This window comes from Charadrius vociferus, unplaced genomic scaffold, assembly GCF_000708025.1.
Source record: "Charadrius vociferus isolate BGI_N301 unplaced genomic scaffold, ASM70802v2 scaffold406, whole genome shotgun sequence".
NCBI classification, from domain to species: domain Eukaryota; kingdom Metazoa; phylum Chordata; class Aves; order Charadriiformes; family Charadriidae; genus Charadrius; species Charadrius vociferus.
Window position 1 is genome coordinate 1,047,831 of NW_009648948.1, and position 21,455 is coordinate 1,069,285.

General features: G+C 48.0%; 2 protein-coding genes across 2 annotated transcripts in view; one reads left to right on the top strand and one right to left on the bottom strand.

The window, feature by feature from the left end:
* Positions 1 to 38: 38 nt before the first annotated feature.
* On the top strand, positions 39 to 1,739 carry TMEM41A (transmembrane protein 41A). The gene is made up of 3 exons (XM_009887383.1): positions 39 to 308; positions 846 to 984; positions 1,325 to 1,739. The coding sequence occupies exons 1-3, from the start codon at positions 39 to 41 to the stop codon at positions 1,543 to 1,545; spliced, it is 630 nt and encodes a 209-aa protein (XP_009885685.1). The 3' UTR covers positions 1,546 to 1,739.
* A 4,795-nt stretch (positions 1,740 to 6,534) lies between these two features.
* MAP3K13 (mitogen-activated protein kinase kinase kinase 13) overlaps positions 6,535 to 21,455 on the bottom strand; it is a 37,833-nt gene continuing 22,912 nt past the window's right edge. The window contains exons 6-14 of the mRNA XM_009887361.1: positions 18,470 to 18,628; positions 16,703 to 16,811; positions 15,617 to 15,726; positions 14,297 to 14,413; positions 13,634 to 13,771; positions 11,882 to 12,626; positions 10,386 to 10,456; positions 7,613 to 7,910; positions 6,535 to 6,955 (exon numbers count right to left, since the gene is read on the bottom strand). Of these exons, the coding sequence (XP_009885663.1) occupies positions 6,854 to 6,955; positions 7,613 to 7,910; positions 10,386 to 10,456; positions 11,882 to 12,626; positions 13,634 to 13,771; positions 14,297 to 14,413; positions 15,617 to 15,726; positions 16,703 to 16,811; positions 18,470 to 18,628 (1,849 nt within the window). The 3' untranslated portion in view covers positions 6,535 to 6,853. The remainder of the gene's footprint in view (positions 6,956 to 7,612; positions 7,911 to 10,385; positions 10,457 to 11,881; positions 12,627 to 13,633; positions 13,772 to 14,296; positions 14,414 to 15,616; positions 15,727 to 16,702; positions 16,812 to 18,469; positions 18,629 to 21,455) is intronic.

Here is a 21,455-nt window from a genome sequence, read left to right on the forward strand (position 1 = left end):
CCCTGGCGGGGGGGGCCACGCCTCCGCCGGTCTGTCCGATGCCCTCGAAGCCAGAGCGACCGAGGCTGAAGGTAGCCGGGCTGAGGGGACACGCGTGTCGGGAGGTGTGGGTGTGCGTCCCCTCACTCGGTGTTGTGCCCCGGCAGAACGTCCTGGCCGGAGCACTCTTTGGGCCGTGGACTGGGCTGGTGCTGTGCTCGGCCCTGACGTCGGTGGGAGCGACCTTCTGCTACCTGCTCTCGGGGGCGTTCGGAAAGCGGTTCGTCGTCTACTACTTCCCTGATAAAGTGGCTCTGCTGCAAAGAAAGGTAAGAACCAGCTCGGTTCTTTAGACACCCAGAACAGCCCCCGAATGGAGCTGTCTTTTGGGTTGACTTAGTGAAAAAAAAAAAAAGGAATACGTGCAGGGGATGCATCAGGTTGGCTAAGGGCCTCCTCTGACACAGTCTAGGAGCAGACTGCTCTGTTGGGAGCAAGCCTGTTTGCAAAGGCGGGGGTCATGGAAAATCCCAGATCCCAAGGAAAATCAGAAATAAGATATTGATTGGGAAGCCCCAGAAATGCCACGCATCCTGTGCTGCATTATACAGCTGGAGGTGGCTCTGCTGTTGACTTCCCAATCTCTCATTCAGGTTAGATCCCCTTTTCACCGCTTCCATGGGTGAGGGGCTGCCTCACTATTAGGCTGCCATACGTACATAAAGTTGCCACTTGACATTAATTCTGAACTGATGTTACGTTGCGGCATGTTACAGGAAAACTTTAATTCACTTTAGTATCACGGACACTTCAGGTGTTACTGCTGTCCGAAGAGCAGAAATAATTTGGAATGTTTCTCTTGGCAGGTAGAAGAGAACAGGAGCTGCTTATTTTTCTTCTTGTTGTTCCTGAGGCTGTTCCCCATGACACCAAACTGGTTTCTGAATCTCTCAGCTCCCATTTTAAACATCCCTGTGTCCCAGTTCTTCTTCTCTGTTCTCATCGGTAAGGCCTGGGGAGACTACCTGAGGGGGCAGCATGACATTGCCTCTCTGCTCAGCACCGAGCCTTGGGGTAGTGTGCTGAGCTGGGGAAGGCAGAGCGGCAGGGTTGTAGCTGTGACTCTGCCCCATTTAACTGTTTGCCTTCGTGCTGCTCTTAGAGGTCTCAGAGCATTTTTTGCAAATACACGTGCATCACCAATGCAGCAAAGTTTTGAATCACACCCCGTTCTTTCTGTTATGAACACAGACCCCTGTGTCTGGCCTTGGGCGAGGGCATGTTTGAGCTAATTTTACTTGGGGGGGATGCTAACATGTTTTTTTTTCTGCTCTGATTCTTTCAGGTCTTACACCATATAATTTCATCTGTGTGCAGACAGGAGCCATTCTCTCACAAATCACCTCTTTGGATGCCATTTTCTCCTGGGACACGCTGCTCAAACTGCTTGCGATGGCTGTGGCAGCATTGATACCAGGGACCCTCATCAAGAAATACAGCAGGAAGCACTTGAAGCTAGACGAAGACAAGCATGCTCAGTTACTCAATGGCAAAAAGAGCTCATGATGGCGCAGGTGCCCCAGATGTTGGGGGACTGCCTCGCAAAAGCTGCAGGCCTCTGTTCCTGTGGGTTATATTCTGCATGCTCTGTGCCACCGTGGACCAAGGACAATTGCAGTTTTTAATCGTTCTTCTCGTCTAAGAGGAGGTGTAAGGTTTTTATTTTTAATGAATGTATAACTGTGCGTGTATCTACACGGAGAGCGCTATACAGGGGCTTTGTGAACACTTGAAGTTAACGTGCCTGTTTCCTTTAAATGAGCCTGTGTCTCCAGTGTGCCTGAGGGTGTTCCCAGGCCACTCTGAATGTATTAGCAATGGAAAAAAATATCAGGAGTATTAGCATCCCATGAGGAAAGCAAATCAGAGCCCCTTAGTCCCTCTCAGCTCTTGAGCACGGGGGCCAAGCAGCGCAGTCTCCCTGCCTGCGAAAATCACAGGCTTCCCTTGGGCTCCCGCACTTCCCACCCCAGTCCAGCTCTGTGAGCCCAGCTAGTCTTGCTGGTGTGAGAGCTGCTGCCCGCTCTGAGAGCAAGGCAGGCTGACTTTCTGCCCAGCCTCATCCCTCGGCACCGAAAGTCCGCAGATGGGGCTCTGTTGAACTGCAACAGCAGCTGTTTTTCACCACCACTCTAGGAAGTGCGTTTCCCAGCTCTAAGCAGGCCCTCCTCCCTCCTGCCCTCTCCAAACCCCTACTTGTTTAGCATTTTTGGCCTAAAATGACAAACCACGCACTTCTATGCTGTTATGTACAGTAGTGTAAGTACCAAGTTGAGAAAAAAGTAATCATGTTTTAGGGTCCCTGCAACTTCTGTAGGAGAGCTTGCACAGACATAGAATACTCTTCCTCTGTCATTCAGATGTTAAGCTCATCCTGCAGTAAAATGAAAAATTCAGGATTTGGGGCCAGCTACGCGCTGCCTGTTTGTGTCATTCATATGTCACAACATGCAAGATGATTGCTGCTACTCCTCACAAAGACTAAGGGGGGGGGGGCGGGGAGAAGGAATGGATGTGCCTGGCTGGCAGTGATTTGTCCTCGAAAAGCGCCATTAAACCCACAGGTTTGTTCACGTGTAACTAGAAGGTTTCCAAATAAGCAGGTAGGCTCTGTCCCCAGTAGCCCCTGGGGACGATACTATGCTCCTGGGTTTTTGGTATTTGCACCTCCTTGCTCTACTACCCTCAAGTGGAGGGCAAACTCATGGAGAAAGTAAACTTTGTGGCACAGAAGGGGGCAGATGGGAGACCCTGGAGCACTTGGGAAGCTGACAGAGTGAACACTTCATCCATTTTAGCACCTTCCCCACCAGCAGGGTTGGAACTGAGTGGTACAGCAAGGTTCCCAGGATGATAAGTCACAGTTGGAGCCATGTCCCAGCTCACATTGCAAAACCCACCCATTTGACAAGAGCAAAAAGACACCCGGGTGCTTAGTGGGCTATGTGTGTCTGACCAAGCCTCTGCCCTGCTACTTGGAGCTCCCAGGAGTTCCAGTTTAGCTGTGTTCAGAGACAGGGAACAACAAGCTGCTCGCTAACATCGTGTTAAGTTAGTAAAAGGCTTCATGACATTATCCCAAAGTACCCGAGAAACCATTCCCAGATCACCAGACCAGCCTGAGAAGCATTGAAGTACACTGGCTTTTTATTCCATGCATTGTTTGCTTTGATAGTCATTCTTGTTTCCATCACTGTACACTGTTCAATACAAAAAAAAAAAAAAAATCAAGTTTGTATCAGGAATCCGCAGAGCAGGGAGGAGAGAGATGAACACTACTGGACAGGGCCAAGATGAAATGGTTACTTAACACGACAGTGGGGAAGGCAACATTCAGCTCTGGGAGAAAATCTAGGCTAGCGTTCAGGAGCTGTCAGCAGCCATGAGAACTGGATCGGGGGTAGTGGGGATGCTGAAAAGGGAACCCACGGTTTACTTCTGTCCTGCAAACGCGGTGTTACTGCGGGGAGGAAGCGGGCCTATTTATGCCTCCCAGCCCCATACCCTGCGAGGAGACAAAGTGCGAGGAACCGCAGCCGAGGCGCCCGTACAGCAATGTGGAGATCACCTCCCTGTGCAATTCTGGGGAGGTTTTCCTACGGAAAACGCCTGTATCGCCTCCTGCAGAACGGACAGCAACCGTGCCCGGAAGGCGGAGGGCTGCTGAGCCACTCCTGCCCGCAGGCAGGCAGGCAGGCGAGGGCAGGAGCTGTGTGGGCAGGGGGAGGCTGGGACTACATCTCCACAGGTACAGGGTGACGTGTTTAGGCAAGGCGGGGGCAGCCCTAGTGGCGGTCCCAGAGGGACGCTGCGTAGTAGGCAGCAGTTAGGAGAAGCAATGCTGGACCGTAACAGTGTATAGAAACTAGAGCTAAGTGTGGCAGCAGACTACCTACGTTGCGTTATGGCTGGACACGATGATCTTAAAGGTCCCTTCCAACCTAGGCAATTCTATAACCTGAAGGGTTCAGCTCTGCTTTTCCAGGCTGCAGAATGGGCCAGTGCATCCCCGGGCAAGGACGGGGAGGAATCAGCACACACCCGGGACAGCTGGCCCAGAAGGGTCTCAAAATCCCACACGTCAAAGCTTCTGCACCTCTCTGCAAGCCCAGAGGAGCTTCATCACATGGTGGAGGAGCTCTAAGGCAGAGCCTCTCCAGGGGCGCGAGGCCTGGCATCCTCTGCTGGGGGGGACACCAGAGGGTAGTTCTCAACCTCTCTTTAGTTTAGTCTTCCTTTGCGTGCGTATGTTACGTGCACACAGTTCTCCACTGCTAAATTCCTGCATCCCGGCCTCCAGCCTCCTGAGTAACCATCTGCCCAACCTCTTCCACACCAAAACCCCGCTCATACCACAACAGCAAAGCCATCTCTGGCCCTGCCACCTCCTCCTGCCGCTGGCCGAGAGACAGAGAACGTTTGGGAGGAGAAACGAGGGACGGGAAGAGAGAGGAAACAAGAAAAAAGCCAGGAAAGAGCTTCACTCCCCACAGCATGCTGCCCCCACCCAGAGCTGAGTACTGGGGCTGCAGGCAGGGGTGAGCCGGTCGCGTCGCTCCCTCTCCAGCAGCCTGGTTGGTCCTGCACGGGTGATCCACCATGTGGATCCACTGCTGGCCATCCCTGATCTCGTACCCGCTGCCCGCAGCAACTGTCCTCCTCTCCGCTTGTCCTTTCCCGATGCTCTTGCCAGGGGATCTGGTGAGGGTTATTCCCTTTGTGGTCAATTCAAAAGCCCCTCGCTCCCGGATCACCATTCCCCACCAGCTGAGGGGCTGCCAACTCTACCGGCAACACGAGCAAATTGCAGCATCGACCATGAGGAATATCAACAGGGCCCAACGGGGCTGACTGCCTCCATCCCTCTCGGACCGGCCTTGACAGGTTCTCTTTGCCGGTATAACAGCATCCTTGGAAACCACGAGAGGCAGCAACTACTGACAGCCGCTGAGACCAGCTCGTCTCCCGTCCCCCCCAGCGACCGGGGAGAAGGTAACGTCACACAAACAGATTACAATTGTGCTAGCGGTGAAGCCAACCTTCTGATCTACAGAAATGATAATAAATAATAAAATAACATCATAACTTAAGATCTGTGTGTAGTCCAGCTACAAAAATTTAAAAATATGGGATAATTTAACTCATACAATACTGCTCTCTGTATAAGTAAGACATTTTCCTTCATTTTGCCGTGAGGCTATAAATTACCACAGTTAAATTCAAACCAATATTTTAACATAAAATGTAAACAAACGAAGCAACAGAAGTACCTGTCCACGGTGCATTCCGCGCCAGCCAGCACGCTAGGAAGGGCAGAGTGAAAGCTCTTGTAGGGGGACATCAACTAAGGGGCGGGGGGGGAGGAGGAAATGAACGCGCTCTATCATTTTGTTCTCTTTAAATAGTGATTTAGAAGAGTAGTGTTTGAAGGGAAGGCACTATGAGTTCTATCAGAAAACAAATTTTTCTCATCTGCCAATGCCTCGGCCTGTCACGTATGAGGATTATCCTCACTTGCACCTGCAGAGTTTCAGCTTGAGGGAGAGACAGAGGCCCCGGGTACACCCGAGACACAGCTGTGCCACCGCCGCCACCAAGACTCCCTGTGCACCCTGGTTTGCACAAAGCCTGACATGAAGGGCAGGCAGCTGTTAATGCTTTCAAGAACGTACAGTGAATAAGGAGACAGAGCAGGGCTGATGCTCTTATCTAGGCCAGCGATTCCCAGTCTTCCGCCTCAACACACAGCTCTCTGCTGGTTATCAACGCTGTCGTGGGTGAGAGACTGCTGCTCCAAGTCCGGTACAGGCATCTCCAGTTTCCTCCCCAGAAGAGTGCTCGGGCTCTGCAGAATGTGCTTTCCACGGTTTGCAAGTTCTTGCTTTCCCAACACTGATTTGATTGATTTCTTTGACTGACTGAAACAGACAGGAGGTAAGAGGAGGAAATAAACTGGGAAATGGCACACTGCATCTGGAAGAGGTTTCCCTGCTCAACTGGAGATCGACACTGCCAGAGTGAAGCAAGGACGATGGTACGAAGTGCTCTTATACCAATTCTCGAGAGGACGAGGTTAGAATACATTTGCAGGATCTCACAACAAAATGCTGATTAAAAAAAGAAACTAAAAATCCGTAAAATAAAACCCACTATTACATTCCTGGGGATGTATCGACTCAGAAGACCCTGGATGTTAGCACCTTGGTACCAATTTTCTCCAGGAACACGTCCACCTTCTGATTCAAAATGACCCAGCTGGTTATACTGAATACGCTTTGTTCACAGGTTACCCTACAGTAAGGTCTTTTTACGCTTCTTCATTTGATAGGACTGAGTGGTTTAGTTTTCTTGATCTGTTCTCCAATCTTCAGGGCCACGAGGCCTGGTCCCCTGCGAAAGCAGCAAGAGAATCCCCCCGCGTCTGTACACAAAGCTGTCCAGGCAGGACTCCCAGGATGTTTCTCTGTAATGTGCTTGCTTTCTGAACTTTTGTGGTTTTTTGCAACAAGTCTGTGTGTCTATAAATACAATCCACTCTTTACAGTAAAAAGTGTTAAAATGTCAAAAAAATAAATATCCATGTTACAGTAACTAGATTATTCAATAAAATACATCCCTGCCATTCTTGATTGAAATGCTCAAAGAGAATTAATTTCATTTGGACATTTTTCCAGAGATTCGGGTTATTGCAAATCACTCCTGGGGTGGGAAGGAGAAGCATCTTCTCTTCCTGGAAAGTGTGATGAAGGGGAATGAAGTGGAATCTCAGGGAAATCAAAATGCCAGTACCAGGAAGCTTTGGGGGAGATCTGTATTACCAAGTAGCAGAGCTGCAGGGCTTATTGGTCCTGACCGTGGCATCAGAACACTCCCCTTCAGAAGAGTCACAGTCTGATTCTCCAAACTGTGCTGGGTTCTGCAAAGCAAAAGGAAAGGGGAAGACTTGAGCAACATTTCTGCACTGCAGATCAGCCACACCATCCTAATCTGTAACAGCAGACAGGCAAAGGAGGAGAGACTGGCAGCACGCAGGGGACAGGCACAGTGCACAAGCACCCTATCAAAGGTCACTTGTCTCCCCTCAACAAGCGGACAGCAGAAGAGTATCTGGGTCAGAGCACCACTGGAGTTATAAGAAGATGGTGCAGCAGGCTCTGCCCTACCCCTCCCGAACACTTGAAAGACAGTAAAAGGAATAAAATCATTTGAGCTTCGTCAGCAAGGCTGCCGACGGATAAGTTTCAGGCAGACAGTTTATAACCCTTCCGTTTCATTATCTACTTTATGTGCTATTTTTTATCCCACTTAATGCAACTGCAAATCTGATGGCCTCCTAATATCGCACTCATCTTGACCGGCAAATCACGTTCAGCTTTCTTTGCTCTACTTTCCCCTGTCTACTAATCTGGCCAAGTGTGAGAAAGACTGGGTACTGAAGCAGTTGCTTTGCTGTAGTACATTTACCACAGCATTTCCTACGCAGTCACCCAACTTTTTGGCCCTTGGATTCCTTTCCATAACTTTTTTTTTTTTTTAACTCAAAAGAAGGGGGATTGCCGAACTTAAAACTCACCTCACAGCTGTGTTCATCCGCACAAAGTTTGCCCAGAGACATCTGAGTCTTGACTCTCCGCACCGCACACTCTTTGTCTGAAAGCCCATCGGACTGGGTGGAGATTTCAATGGGGATCTCTGGAGTCTGGGACAACATGTCCTCCAGCTTCTCAGCCAGCTCATCTTCTAGCTTGGTGGCCAGCTCATCCGGGCTGTTCGAATGATCACTTGTGTTCCCCTCCTCTCCGTCTGACACAGAGAAGTTCTCCGAGCTGAAGGTTGAGTAGGACTGGCAGCTACTAATGCAGCGGTGAGGTCTGCAAACCAGAAGAGTAGTTCGGTTTTTATCACAGTGCCTCTCGTTGCAGAGGAAAAGCAATTTCCTGGGTGCTGTGTTCGGCTACTCTGCTACAAGCTGGCCTCGAGTCCCGGTGCCCACTCAGCCCTGGGTGAGCCCGTCCCCAGGAGCCCACTGCCAGCTAGAAAAGTTACAGCCTCTCGGTGGAGAGGTTTCTGGGCGTGCTCTCACTGCACAGAGTAAGAACGAGCTGGCGAGCCAGCGCAGCGTTACAGCTCGAGCACAAGGAGCTCTGTTTCTGGCACGTAGCGAGGGTACCAGGCAGCTTGCTTTCCAGACGTATACTACAATCCAAACATTCGTAGTGCAGTGAATGGCGAGTGGCTGCTATGCATCCTTAGGCAGGTTCCCCCAGCAAACCTCTCACCTTCCTTTCTGAAGCGTGCCGTGCAGAGCGGGTTTTTGCACCTGCACTTTTGACTGGCACCTTGGGCACAACAAGAATAGAGCCCGCTCACTGGAACAGGCAGCCCAGGCCGCTCAGTCCCGCTCTCCCCCGCAGATACCGCTCAGACACAGCGCACACAATACTGCCTGGCTGCTCCTCCACACTGGGCTACAGGCTCAATCCTTCCAAAAACGTCTTTGAGCAAAACAGTTCCTTAGCCCTAGAAAAGGCTTTACATCAACTCTCCAAGAGCCTCTTCCCACCTTAAGAACACGTCTCCAGCTGAGTCACCACTGATCTGCAAGGCTGGCAGCAAGAGCTCTGCAAAGTGTCGGGCTGCCTTTCACATCTTGGAGCTATGGAAATCTACCACCTTTTAAATGATTTTGTTCAAGAGCTGCATCTTTGAATTCATCTGTTTTTATTTGGTCTTGTCTGCTACACACTCATAGTAGCTGATCTGCCTTGGAGCATATTTTTCTTTAATAGTCCTTTTTCCTAAGGAAAGGCTGTACTGTAGGGTTCAAGCTAATTCAACTGGGAATATCTGCACTACCTGGCAGTGGTCCCGACAGCCAGGCTAGAATTTAGGTACGTGTGCTTAAAACATAAGCTCACAGTTACTTGAATGTGGAAATTGCCTCCCATCAGGATTTAACAGTAACGGTACAAAATACCAGTTGACTGAACACGCCAGGAGACCCCCAACAGGTCATCACATTGAACTCAGGAAAGGCAATTTGTCTTCCGAGTTAGTAAATCACAGAAGAAGCAACAATCACACAAGAACTGCATAAGTCAGAAAACTCATGTAGCCCAGTATTCCGCCTCCAACCCGAGGCAGGAAGAAATAATCTGGGAAAAGTACGAGAACAGGGCGTGCAGGCAGAGCCTGCTTTCTCCTGGCATATCCTCCTGGTTCGTACCATTCAGCAGATCACATTCCCGAGCTGAAGATCAAACCTGGCTGACAGTGCTTAACAGCCACTGATGGATCTATATACCATAAATTTAACACTTAAGACTTGTTTATGTTTTGATTTCCACAGCATACCTTGACAATGAGCTCCACATCTGAAAATGTTTTGGATGGAAAAAGCGCTTCCTTCTGTTCATTTTAAACACCGTTTGCTTCACTGGGTGTCCCTAACACGAATGTGAGTAATCATTCCTTCTCTATTTTCTCCACATAACTCACAATTTCATGCACCTCCAGTACCGCTTCTCCTCCTGCTAGACAAAGATTTCTCATGGATTTAATCCCTTCTTCTACGGAAACCATCTCTAACCCTTCTCGTCACACTTCTCAGTACCTTTTCAAATCCTACCGTGGTCTTTGAGCTGGGGCAATGAAGGTGGCATTTAGGATTCGAGCTGCAGGTGTGCTGTGGATGCATGCAATAGAGAGCAGCTTTTATTTTCTTCTCCGCTCCTTTCCTAACCACCCTTAGCCTATTTACCCACTGGATCACTGCTGCACTTCAAGCAGCTGCTTTCATAAAGCTACAGCACCGATTCCATGATCTCTCTCCCCAGGACTGTAAAGCCCACGATTACATAGGCTTAGGTAGGAACGCCCCCTCAGTCTTATTTTACAGGCGACACCATGAAATTTGATCGACCGTATTATCACCCAGCTCTTCAATCCCATTTGAATTCCACTACAAAGATGCTGGAGTCAGCCCCACTGCAGCGACAGTTAATAAACAACATTTGAATGAGTCCACCAAGGGTCCCAACGTTCAGCAAGTCTGATTCTGGTGAAACCGATGCGACAGCTTATTTTTATAGGCTGAATAATGTTATCAAGTGTGGTCAAGTTGTGCTACAAACAGCCTGCAGCAGAAAAGCTGTGCTGGAGAAAACATCTCCCAACAGGCTGAAAGCAGTGAGTGAACAACTGAGGGTGGATGAGACGCACTGAACGCGATTCTGCTCTTTTGCCAGGACCTTCCACAGCTTCAAAGCTGGTGTGCAGCTGCTACGACAGTTCTCCTCCTGAGTTTTGTCCCACCAAAGAGAGATTAGAGTGAATTCACCTTTTACCTTTGTCTACGAGGAAACTCCACTTCACTGTCTACTTCGCCCTCTTCCTCTTCTGAAGAGTCATCACCGCTCTGGCAGAAAACAAGGACAAGAATGATATCGCACTTGTGAAAGAACAAACATGCAACTACACGGTTGCCCCTTGGCCCTCCTGGACAAAGTCACTGTGTCAACGGGCTGCAACAATCTAGACAAGAAAATAATCTGTGTATCAGTGAAAACTGACTCAGACATCTTCTTACCAGGAGATTATTTCAGGCAGTCTTAGTGCTGCCATTTCTGAATTTGAAGTGATTGACTTTGAAATACACTGGAGTACTTTAGCAGGCACTGAGTACATAACGTTCCGGATTTTTACAGAAGCAAATCAAGTAATTAGTATCACACTGAAATCCACATAAATTATTGAGCTGATCTGGCACTCTTGGCTTTACGACTTCAAGCCTTTTCTACGCGATCCCATTATAGAGCAGGATGGGCGATGACACAGCCTTTGCTGGTGGGTTTCACCAACTAGAAAACTTGAGTTTTGTTCCATTATCTACTTCAGTGAGCACAGAACCTTTTGTTCTCCTTTTCCCATCCAAATCTACCGCCTGCACTCTTGTCTTTTTTCACAGCCTCCTCCTATCCTATCTAAAACTGGTTCAAACTCTGCCCTTATCTCATCCCATCCCTTGTAATACGAGGTCCTCCTCCTCAATTTGATCTGGGCCCAAACCACACCCTTGGTCTGGTACTCATCCTCTTTTCCTTCACTTTTCCACCCAGGCCCAGTTTTCCTGCTCTTTGAACTCCACTCAAACTGGTTTGTACTTCTCTCACCACATGGATGAAAGCAGGAGGAATAAAGAACAACTCAATTTCTGGAGTTGTGTGCCTTAATATCTTTGTGACTCTTGCAAAATCTTCACAAAATACATGAGAACTACATCTTTTGGTCAAAGAGGGACAGTTTCTGGCAGGTACAGTAAAAGACCATGGCAAATGTTGAATTTCTGTTCCAAGGCACAGAAGTGCTACAGATTCTCAGCGAATCTGACACATGATATTTAACATCAACAGAAGAATGCATTTACCCCTTCCTTTGTTTTGAGAAAGGCTTGAAAACATCGAGACTGTTTCAACAAAAAAAATTCAGTAGACCAAGTTTCAGCGCAAACAAAAACTGGCTAAATTGCAAGGAACAGAGAACTAAGGCCTATCAAAACCACATGTGACAACCCCCACTATTAGCAGTACACTCTGATATGCCCACGGTACTTGTCACTGAAATTGACTCTAAAAGTATGCCCAGATCACAAAGCAAAGTTCAGAGAGGCGTGATTTCTTTAAGATGAAGTTGTACACATAACTCTACTGCTACGTGCGTGGGAAACGCGGCTTTGCTACTATCCTATATCCAGACACCAGCCTATGCTCCACACTTTTTGGTGGAGAGGGAAAAGAGGAGCAAGCTTTGGGTTTTTCGTCAAATCGCTTTGCTTTTTCCGTACCTTTTGAAGGGGCCTTGCTTTGCAAGGCAGCACTGAGGAAGCCACGTGCTGGGGAGTGCCTCGGGCGGACGCTGACTGACAGTTGCTGAAGCCCTCTTCCTCCATCTTCTCAATGAACTGCGCGTTTTCGTACAGGGAAACAGATGTCGGTGACTGAGAATGGCTCATCCCCGTTTCAACGGATGACATCTGTACCTGACCACTGTCCTCTTCCCTGCACTGAAGACAGGAATTGTATGGATCTGTTTTGCAACACTCCCAATGATCAGCTTTGCTTTCTTTGCTCTCCAGGTTCCTTCGGCAATCTGCTTCCATGGCAGCGGAGATGAGATCGGGGCTGGAACCAGACATCCGCCTTTGCGCGTGGTTACTGAGAGGGCTCCGCAGCGCTGCTGCAGGGCCAAAGTACCTCAAGTTGTTTGCGCAGTTGGCAATATCTTGTCCGTGGGCGTGAAGGCGTGAGTGATGGCCGTGGGGATGGCTGTGGCCAGGTTGCTGCGGGAGGCCGGGATGATGAGAATGACTATGAGGTGGAGGTGGGGGTGCATCATCTTGCACTGGCTGGTTTTTCAAGATCCCTGCAAAATCATTGTAGCTGCCTTTGCTGTTCCCTCGGCGGTGACGTGGCTTACTGCGGTAGCGGCTTTTGCCACTCAGTGTTGACATTTTGGGACTTCCTGAGACTGGTGAGCCATTGGATGCTGCTTCTGTGCTGGGTATGCCCTCTGACTTCAGCAGATCTGGCCTGAGAGAGTCAGAAGTTACACGTTAAACCACACACTAAGAAATGACATCAGCTCAGAGCCAGGATGAAGAGGCAGCTGTAGCCATAAGCACACTCTGCTTTCTAAAACCTACAGGCTTCCCTCCCCTTCAGCTGTTCGACTTCTGCATTTAGGTTCCTTTGATTCTCTCCACTCAATGTCCTTTCCGTTCAGCTCATCATGCTCTACGCTCCTTTCTTGCTGCTTTTTCAAATATCTGCCACGCACTCTTCTTTTTCCGCTCTTATTTGGATGTTCTGCTCCCAAAATAGCTCCCTCCTGAGACCTTGGTGTAGGGCATGTCTCTTACTATGTGCATATACAATGCTCAGCACAATAGGCTCCCAATCTGCTGATGGCCATCAGGCTGCTCATTTCAGAAGCATATGTAAGTATTAATTTAGAAGTGATTATTCACTGTTAATCAGGGCTCTCTAACTCCTGGAAATCCCAGAAAAAGAATAAAATAGACAGCTCCTCTGAAAAAAAAAAAATAAAATCTCACTTTCTGAAAGTCATGCAGAAGAGCTGAAAGGACAGCATGAATTCCCAAATCTCAAAGCCCAATTTAATTCCTCAACAGTGAATCCATCCTCCCTGAGGACTGGCTGATTTCCACAATCCCTCACCCTGCTTATCAAGTCAAGGATGACCTAACCACTCCCTGCTTGGACAGTTAGGAATTCGAGACAACACATTAGATATCTCGTGTCAAAGCACCATCATCGCTGGGGGAAAAAAAAAAAACCAAACAAACATATGGACCAAATGGTTCCAGAGAGCTGCCCAGGTAGAAGGGATGGCAGGACTCATGCCTTTTACCTTAGGATAATTAAACAACCGTGGTTCTGAGGATCAGACCAGGCCCAAGAGTGAACACCCCTTTGCCCTGTCCTGTGATCAGACTCCAAGGGAAGCAAGCTGCCTGCTCGTCTCAATGGGGTTCTACCGCTGGATCTCAGCACAGAACTAGGTTGTTACTTCTTACCGTTTAGTCTGGCTGCCTGGTTTATGCGAGACCCCTTTCCTCTTCATCAGCTTCTCCACTGTATTGGGGTGGATTATTGGTCTGACTGGGTGGCGTTTGTAAGTCCCAGGGTATTTCTTTTCCACCGCTTGTTCCCTCCTAAAACATTGGGGAAGGAAAAAACCAAGCAGATCAGTTCTCTCTTTATCCAACTGCAGCTCCTGCTGGACAGAAACACAGCTCCACTGGGAGCACAGCGCGTGCCTGCTTCTCAGCCACGGCTGGGCGCAACACAACATGCTGTTCTGGGAAAGGACACAGTCATTTTCTAAATTCTCTCTGCAGAGATCAGGCAGTTGGAACAGGGCCCTGGCGCACAGTGCAGAAACAGCACTGCTTTTTCTCTTTACAAAGGGGCCAAAGGATGCCAACGTCGAATGGGAAAGGTGCCTTTCTCCCAGTCAGTATACACTGGGTAGAGATTCGTGCACAAAGTGGTCCGCAGTAATCTACTCTTAAGGGGCCCCTCTCCGCTTGCCAGCTCTTTCTTTACCCTGAAATTCTGTTAGGGGACACGAAATCTGCAAGTACCACTATGCAGTTTAGAAATGAAGCATTGTCTTTTTCTCTCCTGTATGCATATTGCCACGTGCATGGCATGCCGTTATGTCCAGAAATACATACTTGATGAGCTCCTTCTCACGGACCTCCAGCTGCAGCATAATAGCACTGAGCTCCATGTATAAGTTATTGGCTCGCTCCAGCTTCCTCTCATAGTGTTCGCGGATATCCAATGCATGTCTGAAAAACAGAAAAGTCATTATTCCACAATCTAATGTTGACAGACCAAGGGAGGAGAATAAGGAAAAGTACAGGTGCTTTAGGAAAAGGCCTTCTAAAAGTCAACTTTGCCAGCTGTGTTGCACTTAACCCCAAACAGAGCTAACAGTGAATGATGATAAGGAGCTTGATACAGCAAAGAATCATGACATGATTTAGAAAGTGTTTAAGAGTCTGGAAAGAGGGGCAACGCTCCTGACTAGCAAAGCTGCGAATGCCTCATGTGCATCCACAAGCCCTTTAGCCAAGCCCTGATCATCCTGTTTGCACAGAGAAGGGGCTAAGCCAGCTTCTAAAGAAACAGGGGAAGAAGTCATCTGTTTGTATTTCCTAAAAAGCAATATGTATGTGCCTACAGCTGCAGGATGGTTGCAGAAGACATCCTGAACCACAGCTGACATACGTGACCATCGAAAGCTCCCTAGGGCTCGGGAACACTGATCAACAGCTACATCAAACTGGCTGAACAAGGTTTCCTTTGGGTTCTCAGGTTTGACACAGAACTGCTACTTGCTGTTTTATGTTTCTCTGTCATAACTGTATTTGCAAATTTGTATCACGGAAGATAACACTTCCCTTTTTTTAAACATTCTGCTTTCATTTTTAAGTTGGTCTAATGTTCACAGTGAATTTCAGCAGGCTGACAGTGTGTTCACTCCCGGTGGGCTGGGTGTGTGTTCACTTCTCTGGAAACAACTAACCCAAAGAAAGTATCGGGGCAGAGAAAGCTCACAGCAAACTGCAAGATGCATTTTCCACTGAGATGGATGTACCTGCTTCAGTGCTGTTATCACGAACTCCAAAGCTCAGGCAGAAATACTCCCTGGTAAACACACAAGCCCTTGCCCCTCTTGCCTGGAGCTGACTGTTCAGAGCGCCCAAGAGCAGGGACAGCTTCCACTGTTTCTGTCTCTCTAGCTTTCCCTCAGCCAAGCAGTGCTCGAGGTGTAGGGCGAGCCTGTGGGAACTTGTTTCTGGACTCACAAGGAATTCAGGCTGCCCAAATTTATGACAGCAGGCTCAGTACAAGAGGAGCATGAAAACAGTCACGGGCTGGAGCACATGCCCTGTGAAGAGAAGCCGAGGGAGCTGGGCTTATTTAGCTGGAGAAGAGAAGACTGGATGGGAAAAGTGAGCAGTAAACATAAAAGACTGTCAACAGACCTCAGCTCTTCTCTTCGACGACGAATCAATTCTTCGTCTAGCCGGTGGATACAAGTTCCTTCACTTTTAATTTTCTCAAAGTGTTTCTTCACTTCTTCTCTCCATTCAGCCTAGGGAAGCAATTTAATTTCAGGTATTTACAAAGGATTGGGATCCGTGGTTGCACCAAAGAAAAACTCTTGGGCAACATTCTTTGTGTCTGCAGAAAATTATAGGTTTGGGTTGAAAACGCGTTTCTGTCAGCTGAATTATTTTGGGTAACAATATTGCAGCACGGTTGGTTTCAGCATTTTCAAATGGCATTTCCAATTTTGTGCTCCAATTAGATCATTTAAAACACATCTGCATTTTCTAAAAAATATTTTTAAAAATTCCTAAAGCTCTTTTCGTCCTAAGACAACATTTTCTTCCCTTTTGGCATTTAAAGTAAACAGAAAGGCTTATGATTTGGAAAGCTTTATTCATGACAACGATGACTGTCACCAGGGTGACACTGACTCTCTTTGCCCCTTGAAGCCCTGGTTCTTGCAGCTTTAATAAACGCACCCACTTCCTCACATACGCCCTAACACTGTATAGATCCTCTATACTGGAGGCAAGGTTTCATTCTCATTGCCTCCTGGGGAGCAGACAATAGCTCGCTGGGTAGGGCTCAGAGGAACCTCTAAGAACGTACTTTTAGATCTTCCCTGAAAGTCCCGGGCTCCCTTCGCTGCCCTGTAACAGCTCTTTGTCCCACTGGCTGCCCTGCTCATCTGCACCATAAACGCAGCGGTTCCTCTCTCTGCAGTCTCGCGCCCCGCTGTACAACAGTACTGGGAGAACAGCTGGGAGCAGAACGTCTGAAGTCAGTAGTGTCAGGGAGAAGTGAATGAGACAGTGTTGAATTTCTGACTAAAAAGTCTGCAGATGTCTCAGTTTGTGAAAGCTCGGGTAAAAGAATTTGAGATACCCATCAGTTTGCTTCTCCCCAGGAATCAAACTGAAATCATGGATCTGGACTTTTGCTGTACTCAATGCAGCCTCTGAAATCGGATCCTTGGAGCTGACTCTAGGACTCACGGGCTGCAGCCATCCTCCAGTTACCTGTGATTTGAAATAGGTTTCCTGAGGAGTAGCCAGCACGTCAGCAGATGCGATATCCAGGTGCATCAGTGTCTGCCGGAAGGAGGGACGGTTCCGGGGCTTGCTCTGCCTGGAGCAAAACAGACAAATACCCAAGCATGAGATGAGGTTACCATTGCTAGCTTCTCCTACCCTTCCGAAAGGGTTTCTCAATAGAACGTATTCTCTGAATTGTGTAGCTGACAGATTAGAGCAAAGGAGCTTTTCTGGTTTTCTGTTTTGCTGAATATGAATTTATTGTGCTAGAGGTGTTTTGTGTTCAGCCTTTGGTTTGTGATGATCTACTCTGAAGAAACAAAAAGAGATGAAAACCATTTAAAATAGGAAAATGCGATCACAAAGTGAAAGACACGATACAAACTGAAACTGTTCCTAACTTGTTTGCTAAGAAGAAACAGATCTGAGTGAACAGATCTGAGTTCATTATCCCATTTATTTCCAAATTTTATAACAGGAATGTTAAATCTAGTGGAAATGATAATTTACATTCAGCAAAACAGGGTGTAGATAAACACCAAGCGTATCTATATTGCCACATAGTACGTGCCTGAGCCTATGTGGAATTGTAATGCGCTGAACATCTCTAAGGTCACAGTCAAGCACAAAACCATGAATATCTGAGAAAAGAGACCAGTACTCAAGCTTCAGGACTGAACCCACCAGACTTGCTGCATGGAAGCAGTGCTCAGGACAAGAAACGGCTTTCTGCAGCCCCCTCTCCCCTACAAACCACCTATTTCCACTAGGTGGGGATACAAGTGTATGTACCGGGTGTTCAGAGCTGCACAAACTGCCTCCTGCCTTTTGCAGCCAGGCGGAGGAGCACAGACGCTGCAACAGCACGATCACTGCAGCTCAGGGTCAGGGGGGGTAAACAGCCATTTGAAAAAATCCACAGATTCTCTGCCCTTTCTCTCCCTTTGTGCCATCAGGAGGACGGCTGGCAAAACTCAGGTAGCGGGAAAATGCCGGAAGACCACTTACGCTCTGTGTCAAGATTACAAAGACAAAGCATTAATGCATAACCCAAGACAAAGAATTGCAACTCTAATCTGGTGTGTGGAGGAAACTAAAAGCATTTTCCATCTCTGTAGCTTGTAAAATCTTGGTTTCGTACAGAAAGCTCGAATTTCTCTTTGTCCGGTTCAATAGGCAGTCACTTACAAGGGGATTTCGGAGTGAGAAATCATTTCCTTTCCCTCTGGAGCCAGCCTCAAGAAATATTACCCCTACCTTCCTTCCAGCTCCTTTTCTTTTCCCACAGATCTACTAGGTGATGAAATCACCTGCTTTGCTACAAAAAAGCAACCACCTCTGTGAAGGCTACTGAAGATGACCTTCATGCTGCCTGCTCCTGATTCAGGCTGAACTCACGGGTAACTGGCACCCTACTGGGGCTCCCACCAAACTCCACTCCCCCACTTCTCTCCTGTTGAACTCCTTCCCCCCTCACTAGCCCGTCTCAACAGTCTGCCTGCTTTGCCCCTGCCCAGTCCACCCAGCGCACCAGACAGGTCTCTTCCTACTCCCTCTAAGCTCCAAATGTCCTTCTGGGGCCACAAGGAAACAGAATCCACAGTGTTAAAACTTACTGCTCTCTTGACAAGTGTGAGAGTATTTAAGAGCCCCCTGCTCTGGGCTCAACACTCCCACCTTGAATTGGTTTTACTGGGTGTCTGGCAAGAGCTGGGAGGCAGCCTGAGGTCTGTGTGGGGTTCAGGCTCTTACCAGGTCTGCTTCATGAGGATTTTGAAGCCATCTGGGCACGTGGAAGGGACAGGAAGGTGCAGGCTGTTACTGCCCACTCCCCAAATGATGGCTGAAGAGTCCACATCCTTGTAGGGAATCTCTCCTGTAAGCAGCTCCCACAAAACTACCCCAAACGACCTGATGAAGAAATAAAGCAGGAGAAAAAAATTCTGTGAACAGAAACATCCGAAGCTTGGGGGAAAAAAGTCATCGCTGTTTTTGTCAGCATATTGCAAGTAGGTGCAACAGTGTTTACAACTCGTTTTTAACCACAAACAGCTATTTCATACGCAAGGTAACTCTTCCTCCTCTGCCCCAGCACTGGGCTGAACACCAAGCCACACCAGTTTTCCCCCACCCTTTGCTGTTTCTTTGCGAGACTTAAAAAAATCCTGAAAGCACATTAGAAGCTTTTCTGTGTAGATTAAATCTTACTCCTGCTAAATGAAGAAGATAGCTAGCTTTCCTGAGACAGTAGATGATCTGTTCTTACCAACAAGAACAGTCAAAAGCCCACAGGACAGACAGAACTGGTAAGTGACAACAGAACCGGTAAGAGACAACAGAACAAAGATTGTGTTTCGGGGAGCTTTTTCACATTTCATTTACTTTTTTTTTTTTCTCTAGCCAAAAGCTCCCTCTGCTGTTACGTGCACTCCTAGGTAAGAGTTTTGTAGGTTTGAAGCTCATCGCTACAACTACTGCAACACAGAACTGAAGAAACAAATGCAACCTGCCTAAGTGTCAGTATCAAAAGCACGTGAAGTCTCATCTGCTATTCCTTTTGTGCTGAAGAAAGGAAGGCAAAGGAAAGAAAAAATTCATTAAGAGAACTTTGCCCGGAAAAGAACCTCCTGTTACAAGAACTGAAAGATACAGGTAAGAAAACTCACTTTACTTCTCTCCCTTATTGAAATGATCAGTGAGGACCAAAACCTTAACTTGTAACAGCAAACAGTTATTTGTTTTATTTACAATCTTCACCCAATAAAACACCAAAGAAATAACAAACCAGTCAATAAGGAGGCAAACAAAATGCTGCCGAGAACCAACACTGCTCTTACCGCACTCTAACAAGCGGGCTGCGGTACGGGGTGAGGTAGAGCCGTCTCAGTTTCAAACCCAGACATATCACCTTACTCGCACGCCCCATCCAGCTGCGGGACACCCACCCTGCCAAGCTCACTGGCAAGCGAAACCAGGTGAAAAGTGAGAAGTGTGTTTCTGGCTTGTACTAATATCACGTTGCTTTTATTAAGTACAGAAGAACATCTAAGGGACAAACTGTCTGGGTCTCAACAAGCGTCAGTCAGGAAACAAAACTTCAGCCCATTGGCTCCAAATCATGGGGCAGGAGGGAAGAGAGAAGCAGCATGTGAACATTTTTTCCCCTCAATTTTTTGTTCCCCTCATTTTTTTTCCCCCCCCGTGGGCTGCAGGAAAGCAGGGATCCAGGTGGTTCAACAAACTGCAGGGAAACCCCATCTGGTTTCAGCTTTGTTATGATTAAGAACTGACAAAGGATTTTCAAGAGTCCTGATAAGATTATAGATTTCTTTTTTTTAGCATGCTGCTAAAGATGAGAGAGAGCAGACTTACAAGCAGCTTAGGAACTGTTCTCATTTGTTGTCAGCATTCACGAACACGGGTTTTACTCATCTTGGGGGAGGAATGGATGTCAAGGAGGAGTCTGAGCAATCACCATTGCAGCAGACCGAAGAGGAACTCGCACCAAAGGCACCTCGAGATTTGCACCAAAGAGCAACACCTCTTGTCACTGAGGAAAGGAGTGAAGGAGTGCCCAGTCCTCAGCAGAGCTAGCAGCTGGGGTTTATTGGACAGGGTGCTCCACACAACAGAGTGGCTTAGGTTCAGATATAAAGGACAGAAAGCCGAGGGTGGAAATCCAGCACCATTCCTCCTCATGAACTGTGACTCAAAGGGAAGAGCTCAGGACACAAGTGGTGAGAGTATTTTCTTTCCAAAACAATGCGAGAGTTTCTCCCAGAAGAGCTGTCTGTGCTCGGGCCTGCTACATCCGCACAAAACGAACAGCCAAAACACTGCAGGCACAAGAGCAGCTGTATACCACACGTTACGAGACCTTCCCTTCCCCCACGGGAAATCTTGACTTTAAGTCACAACCCAGCTCCGAGCTAAGACACGAGCAGCAGGCTGCTGTCTGACTCCGCTCGCACTACCGACCACCCGCAGCTTTGACTTCTGACTGTGTGAGGGAGGTGACAGCATTCGAAGCTGGAAAACCGCAAGAAAGAAAATTCCTCCTGGCTGTAAAGCGGGGAGAAGGGCATTTGTCCTGGTTCCTGACATTTAATGTGCAGAAATAACAAGGCAGAAACAGAGATGCCGTTCCCTTGAGGACCGTGAAACCTGTGGAGAGGCATCCCAAAGGAGCTCCAAGGCTGAGTCCTCTCTCAAGGATTTGTAATAGCATGGAGATCTGAACTTTTCCTTGTGTTCCTTTGGACACAGAGTACATCTCACACGAGATGGAAATAGGTGTTCAAAACCCTTACAATGTAGCCTGGTTTCCTCCCCTCTTGGATCCAGGGTTAGATTCACTGGACTATAACCCTGTGGCTGCACATATAACAGCCAAGCCCAGTATTGCAGAAAGCAGAAGCTGGTCAGACCCCTCAAGCCAGCAGAGTGGGGGCCTCCCTACAGCTCAAGCGTGGAGCGTAGAAAGCAAGTGAAAAATACGCTGGCTGCAGAAGTTGCTGAGAGGGGCCCTGAGGATGAGGAGCGGAAGAAATCTCCGGCTGAATAATGACACGGGGAAGAACCGCTGCATTTGCTTACTGCAAGACAGAAATAGTCTGCACCGAGTCTCGTTAGGTACTTTCAGATCTCAACACAGGGCTTTTACACACGTATGTCACTTCTCTTTCCATTACAGCCCATGGTTCAGTAACAAAGTTCAGGGCACTACAGATGGAGAAAG

Excerpts from the sequence above, each read along its gene's own strand:
- TMEM41A (XM_009887383.1), top strand. The coding sequence starts at position 39 with ATGCCCTCGAAGCCAGAGCGACCGAGGCTGAAGGTAGCCGGGCTGAGG. Across the intron at positions 309-845 it reads TGGCTCTGCTGCAAAGAAAG|GTAGAAGAGAACAGGAGCTG; the intron begins GTAAGAACCAGC and ends TTCTCTTGGCAG. Across the intron at positions 985-1,324 it reads CTTCTTCTCTGTTCTCATCG|GTCTTACACCATATAATTTC; the intron begins GTAAGGCCTGGG and ends TGATTCTTTCAG.